General features: G+C 46.0%; 1 protein-coding gene across 1 annotated transcript in view; it reads right to left on the bottom strand.

Annotated features, from left to right (window-relative positions):
- Nucleotides 1-5,671: 5,671 nt before the first annotated feature.
- LOC102198562 (neuronal acetylcholine receptor subunit alpha-7) overlaps nucleotides 5,672-7,257 on the bottom strand; it is a 52,262-nt gene continuing 50,676 nt past the window's right edge. The window contains exon 10 of the mRNA XM_013913836.1: nucleotides 5,672-6,646. Coding sequence (XP_013769290.1) covers nucleotides 6,062-6,646 — 585 coding nt within the window. The 3' untranslated portion in view covers nucleotides 5,672-6,061. The remainder of the gene's footprint in view (nucleotides 6,647-7,257) is intronic.

A 7,257-nucleotide genomic window follows, 5' to 3' on the forward strand; every position in this document is an offset into this window, starting at 1 on the left:
ATCTCCAAAGTTTTACCCTCAGTGTTCCTGCTCTGCACTGCTGAAGATCAACACTAGAGGGCAGCATCTACACACTAAGACACTGCAGGGAACACGACTCCTGTTACTCATCCTGGAGAAGGTCGATGGTGTTGATACAGGAACACTTTAGACTGCAGAGCAAACTCACCTGTTCAGCCTTTCATGACCTGCCCACAGAGGCCCTGACCGTCCGACAGCTCTCCTTTCTTCTGCTTTGCTCAACACCAGTATCGGTCATTTAACCTTGCTTTAGGGTTAATCTCACTGTCGTGACCTCAGTCAGCAGTTTGCATCCTTCACTGTTGCCCAGGGGCGTGTCTAGAAGTGGGCGTGAGCTGGCGCCTGCCCTCCCTGAAATCTGATTGGCCCCTTGGGACCACGCTGGGCTGGAACACTGCTCCTCTTTTAGCCCCCACCATGTTGGATGGAACATTTACTCAGGTTTTATGTACTTTTTCTTCATTGAAGTATTTCCACACACTTTATATTTTGAGTGAAATCACTGCATGATCGATCTGCTAAACAATATATTAGTGATTAAAACCATCATCAGCTGGAACATTATAGATATACACAACAGTAAATCTATCATTACAGCCCAGTAACATCATCATATATTTGAATACACAACCACTCAGCTATTAGGCTACTTAAAAAGATTATAACTTTTAATTAAGTAAAACATTTTAATACTTTCTTGCACTTTGCAGAACACAAAAAACAAAAGCAAACACAAAAGAGTAGAGCATGTCTGCATGCATGCTGATTCAGCAGGGGTCATATTAAAGAAGGAAAGCAGAGAATATTTATTTGAAAGTGAAAGAGGATTCCTGAGAGCCTGACGACAGGAAGTTACTGATGCTCAGACTGCCGTGCCTGCTTACCAGGTCCCCACAATACTAGAGCCAAAGCCACACTTATCAGAGGGCGAACAGGCACGTCCACGCCAGTTCACCCCAAATCACACGTGCAGAGCATCAAGCTGTGAAGATGGTTTGAAATCCGCTCGTGTGCAGCAGATTTACCACAGTGGAGAGGTGGGAGTGCTCAAAATGTGCACAAAAACAAAAGTGTGCCTGTGTGAGTGGAACGAGCGTGCTGGAGTTGTGCTGCAGGGCTGACAGTTTAAGGTGTTTTAGCCCCGCCTCCTGCTACACCTGAAATGAAGCCTGAGCTTCTGGCTCACATGGATTATGTGCACAGGTGACCTCGTTATGAGAACTGTGGCCATGTTTAATGCGAACATCCACCACGGCAGCAGGATGCAGAGGAATAAATATATGTGAAAGGTTTACCCTCTTATGTGAACTCTGGCACTTTCTCTTCTTCGGTGTTCGGCTGTTTTGGATGCGTCATGAAATGTGCTCCCAGAACTCGCTTCAGGCCAGACAAAGTGAGAGCAGCTGTGATCCCAGCAGATATATTGTATCCCAGTCTGTGAGCCATGGAGCAGTAAAATCCTCGCTGATTGCTCCTTTTAAAAGAGGTGGACGCGTTTCTGCTCCCGGAGGAGCTGCCGGCTGTTCTGGCAGCAGAGCGGCGGGTCGAGCGGTGAATAACAGCAGGACTCATTGTGCCTCGGCTCGGGCTCCACACCGCAGGCCAAATTAAAAATGACACGCAATGAAAGAGCAAAGGAAACGAGTTTCCCCCAGAGAACAATCTGGAAAATTACCCTCCATTCACACAGACAGGGAGAGTATTGACAGAGTGTCACACTCGCTCACAGCCAATCAGCTTTTGTTGCTTTCTATCAGAGCGGACTCAGAACATCTGCTGCTCCTCAAACGCAGCGCCTGTGTCTGCGTGGAGCTCAGAGACGCCTTACTGGAACAGGTGCTGAAGCGCGCAAACCCACAGCATGTTTGTCCTCGTGTAGCTCTACACAGGTAATGAAGTCACAGCAGCCATATTATTGTTCAGGTAATCGCGTTAAAAATGATCCAACAGGCTCCAGCAGAACAAACACAGTCCAGTTGTTCAGACAGCTAGCAGCTACAACCGCCTGTGTCGCCATCCACCTGTCAGTCAAAGAGGCCACGCCTCTAATAATGCAGAGGTCAGTTATCAGTTATAAAGAGAAATAGACTTTTAAGAGCAAAACAGTTTATCAGGCTGTAAACATGTTTATTTCTGCTGTAAAGTTTTCATTTGGGATGCGGAAAACGTCTCTATCGCCCCCTGGTGTCTGGCTGCAGTATAGGTCATAAACCCCGCCCCCTACATGTTAGCGGATGGGGCTGGGGTCAGACAAAAAAGTAATAATTCTCCTCAGATAAATTTTTTCCAAAGATTCTTTCTTTTGTTTTCAATAGTTCTCATCACGCTGATTTCTGTCCAATGAGTCTCCTCTCCCATAAGTCTGATTCTAATTCCTACCGCGGTGACGTTAAATTGGGGTGAAACGTCATCATAACAGCTTTGACTTGCAGCTGCTGTCACGGAGAAACTTGCGTATCTCTGTTCGGGAATAGAAGATAGAGCGTAGGCTCTGAGAGGAGGGCCAGCGTTTACGCTACGAAAACACCACTGAGTGTTTTAACCTGACAGCCTGAGGTGTTCTTTAGTAAACTGGACCCGAGGCTGTTGGGGAAACTCATTTTGTAAAGTTTGTTTAGCTTCTTTTCTACAGTCACTGGGACCGACCTGCTGGAGCCTCTGCTGGATGTTAGAGGAACTGCAGTTTTTTGTCAGTTCCTGCATGTTTTCCCTGAAGCGCTGACGCTTGGATCCGCTCAGAGTTCTACAATCCCGCACAGGCTTCTTTCTGTATGAGGCCTTTTTCCAAACAGCTGCTTGTTGCTTGAAGAAAACATTTTCTTACTTACTAAATATTTTGCAGAAAGATCTAAACGTGAACTCACCTTTTTTTAAAGAATGTGGTGAAAGAAGCATGCAGTGCTTTTTCTTTGGAGGAAACTGGCGCTTTATTGTTGTGGGTATACACACATCATGTGTTTTACATTCTTTAAAATGCTGTGAGTTTAAATGGCTGCAACCTCGGTCAAGCCTCTCTTCTAAGAGAGACGTGATATATAAAAATAAATAATGGGAAGCACAGTTTGAAAGGATCGCTTCTGGCTGCTATAAAAGGGAAGAACCTGGCAGCATGTATTCGCGGCGTTGTATACAAGGAGCATCATTTCTACATATTTTAAGCTTTTCTCTCTCTGGGACTGAGGAAGCAGAGATGGGGAGATGCAGAGTTCCTTCTGATACAAATGACTCACTGAAGGAATAAACTGTCCTTCGTACCGGCACTAAAATAAGTGAACTGGAAAGAATTGGAAAGGTTTGCATTTCATATATACTTGCATGTTTGTTGTTGCATGCTGTCTTCCTTCCTGAAACTTAGTGGAAACGATGATGCGTTCAAGGACACTGTCCATTTAATGCCTCTGTGTATATCTATGATGGCACAAAAGACCTCACAAAAACTGCAGACGAACATCGTGTTTGGAGTAAAGACGAACAGGCAGACGCAGTAAAACAATGGTGCCCACTGCTGTACAGAAACGTTATCGCTGTAGGATCACTTTAATGCTTAATGGACTGAAAGAGCACAGATGATACAAGCACAACAGACTGCACATCTCACAGCATCCACCAGGTCACTGGTCAACCATCCAGGGTTGGTTTGTGTTTAATGTTGCGGGGGAGGGATAGCTCAGTAGGTAGAGTGGTGGCCCCATGATGGGAAGGTCGGGGTTTGACTCCACTGAACGGCTACCCTGAGGTACCCCTGAGCAAAGTACCGTCCCCACACACTGCTCTCCGGGCGCTGCATTGGTGGCTGCCCACTGCTTCACTGGGTGAACGGGTTAAATGCAGAGGAAGTAATTTCCCTACTGGGACTAACACATTATTATTACGTCCATCACACTCAGATAAAGAAATCTCTGGGACTTCATTGGACGTCTAGCCCTGCACCTGGTGACCTGGTGGATGTTGACAGGTTAAACTATGTTTGTGAGAAAGTATTTTCCCCATTCCACATTATTTTGCATATTTGTCATACTTACATGTTTCCAATCAACAAACTATTTTTTAATATTGAACGAAGATAAACCAAGACAAGAGTTATCAAACCCACCTGCCCTGTGTGCGAAAGTAACTGCCCCCTAAATCTGATAACTGGCTGTTCAACCCTCGGCAGCAAGTCCTGCAGTCTCATGTTTGTGATCCATTCAGGGAGTCGTTCACATCACTGTGGAGGAATTTTGTCTTCTTTTCAGGATTATTTGAATTCAGACACACTGGAGGTTTTCCAGCATGAACGCCTGCTGAAGGTCACGCGGACGCACCTCAGTCTGACTGAAGTCCAGACTTTGACTCGGATGCTCTTGGAGTAATTTTGGAAGGTCGGTCACTCCTGGCTCGGCTCAGCCCTGTTCCAGGTTTTCTCCATGTGTGGATAACGGCTCTCACTGTGGTTCACTGAACTTCTTTGTAAGTGATTTCTGACTCAGTGTGGCAGTGAAACTCAGCTTTACAGAAATGTGGTTAATCACAGTTACTTCATGATGTATTAGGACAGTTACTTTTTCCACACAGGGAAGGTAGGTCGGGATAACTTTTTTAAAATAAAGTTATCATAAAGTTGTTTGCTTCAAAGCACAGGCTGCTTGAAACCAAATCAGGAACATCTTTTCAAAAAGTCTTAATTCAGTTCTTCAATCGGGATCCTCAGTTGGTTCTAGAAAAATCCAGATTTCTGTTTCAGTTTGGAGCAAAAGAGACGTCCAAATTTGTGAGTGTGGTTGATTATCATAATTGTCGGGCTATAAGTCGCTACTTGTTGCACAAGCTTTGAACCCTGCGGCTTTTAGTCAGGTGCGGCTTTTCTATGGATTGTCCATGAGCGGATTTGTTTTGTTTGTTCCGCTGTTGTACGGCACTACGTTGCCTGGCGGAAGGATCGGGGTTCAAGAGTGGTATGTTGGTCACATGTCCGTCCGCCAGGCAACGTAGTGCCGTACGAAGTAGCGCGAAAAACAAACTTCAAAGTAGCGCTACGCGTTCAGCGGGAGGCGTGGATGACGAGCGGCGATAAACTTGCGAAAAGCAAGTTATGCCCAACTCCACCGGTGGAATCTGACAGCGTGGAAAAGTGTGAAAACATCCACGATCACCAACGGATTTCGAAGGCCTGGACTGCTGCATGATGAAGAGGAGGACACCGCCACGGCCCTTCAGAGGGTGTTCGTGTCCGACACTGGAGGAGAGGACTTTGGTGGTTTTAGTGCGCAGGAAGATGGTGGTGAAGGACTGACTTTTCTTCTTGTTAAAGCCGTGTCACTGCACCTGAGCATAAAAGGTAGGCCGGATCTATTTTTCTGGTGTGCTGCAGGTTATTGTTATGTACTACATTTGTTACTCATTTATGAAGCAAAGTACATGTGTCCTACTTGTAATTACCGCTACTTGTACATATACCTAAAAAGTTATGCAAATATGTACCCGTAACTTGTTTTTCAAAATATTAATAAAAGGGGTGTGTCTCCAAACAGCCATCTGTTTCCTGACAATTCGCTTTGTGCATATTCTCTTACATATGATAAGTCAACATTGAAACACCTGCGGCTTTTGGTCAGGTGCGGCTAATGTATGTACAAACCAGGATTTTCCCCTGATTTTAGCTTGTGCGGCTAATATTCAGGTGCGCTCTGTAGTCCGGGAAATACGGTATTTTTCAACAGTTTCCTTAAACCTGGATTTTCTGCTTCTCCAGCGCTGGGAGTTGCCATCACGAACTAAACTGAAGAGTCTGAAACAACAATGAGGTCTGGAGCAGCTGAACACGTGTTTGATATAAGTGAGTAAATGTCCAAAGGTCACAGTGGGAATCCACAGAGGTTCAGTTCTGAAAAAAGAAAAGTACAGCAATGACATATCTCTTATTTGAAGGATAATTGTTTCTACGAGGACACGATGAGGGTGAAGTCAAAGCGCTGGGACCAAGACGTTGGTTTTCGGTTTGCACGTGAGATTTCTCCATAAATATAAAAATAGAGACACTCGTTCGTCCCGTCTTCCCTCCTTAGCTGAAGAAGTCTTTGGAAATGGCTTCCACAAAGTTGGGGGCGGACATGAGGATCCCGATGGTGCAGAGGATGGTGAAGAGCGAGAACGCCACCAGGCAGAGCCGGTCAATCACCGCCGCGGCGAACTTCCACTCGCTGCAGACCGTCTCCTCCTCGTCTTGGCCGCGGAAACGCCCGGCGATGTATCTCACCTCCTCCAGGATCTGGTTCAGCTCCGTCTCCAAGGCCGAACCCCCAGCTGCTCCCCCCGCTCTTCCTCCAGCTCCAATCCCTCCTCCTGCTCTCAGCACGTCTTCCTCAGCACCGACGCCACCTCCAATGAGCCGCGAGCACAGGAGCTCAGGGTCAGCGGGGGATCCGTAGTGGAGTCCTTCCACACCCCTGAAGCCGACGTAGAGGAGGTTGCTGTTATTTACCTGTGGGTTGTGCCGCAGCGAGCCCTGGCTGACGCTGAGCTCCAGGCTGGACAGGCTGCCGCGCCGACGCTTGGCGGCGTTGTGACACGCTGGACGGACCTTCGCTTCGCCGGGGCGCCGCATCCTCAGGAACCAGGCACACCAGTTCAACAAAATCACACGAGTCTAAAGAAGAAAGAGAAGAAAGTCATTATTTCAAAGTAAATTTGATTTATTTTTCTGTTATCAGAGTTCCAGTTTTCCGATTCTGTGTTTTGGTTCCTTGGAACTTACGATTAAGATGTCGCTTTGTGCGTTTGGCTTCTCATTCTCGTCTCCGTGTTTAGTATGAATCCTTCAGGTTGTTTCCTGTTTTATCATTATTATATATTTCTTATATATTTTATCTGGCTTCTTGATTAGGGCTTCCTTCCCCTGTGCGTTCGTCCCCTACAGCTTCAAACCCGTTTAGATAATATTTGGACTTTTTGTTCACCTTTTGGATGTCATGATTTTAAACTTATAAATAACCTCATTATTGGAAACTCCTTTTCTGTTTGCGTTCTCTCTGAGCCTCCTATCTGTTCCCACCTTAAAGATTAAAGGTCATCATAACAAGTGCCTGAGGAAGTTTGTGTTACTTGGTCTGTATCATTTAAATGTTAGCTTAACCCTTTAAAGCCGGTCGGAGCGGACACGCTCCATTTTGCGTAACTATTTTTAAATCCCGGTAGCTCTGCAACCACGTAAGCTAGCACAATAATTTTTTTTGCATATGAAACCGGAGGAGTTGTACT

The sequence above is a fragment of the Pundamilia nyererei genome, unplaced genomic scaffold, assembly GCF_000239375.1.
Source record: "Pundamilia nyererei isolate P.nyererei 1_Seehausen unplaced genomic scaffold, PunNye1.0 scaffold00154, whole genome shotgun sequence".
Taxonomy (NCBI): Eukaryota; Metazoa; Chordata; class Actinopteri; order Cichliformes; family Cichlidae; genus Pundamilia; species Pundamilia nyererei.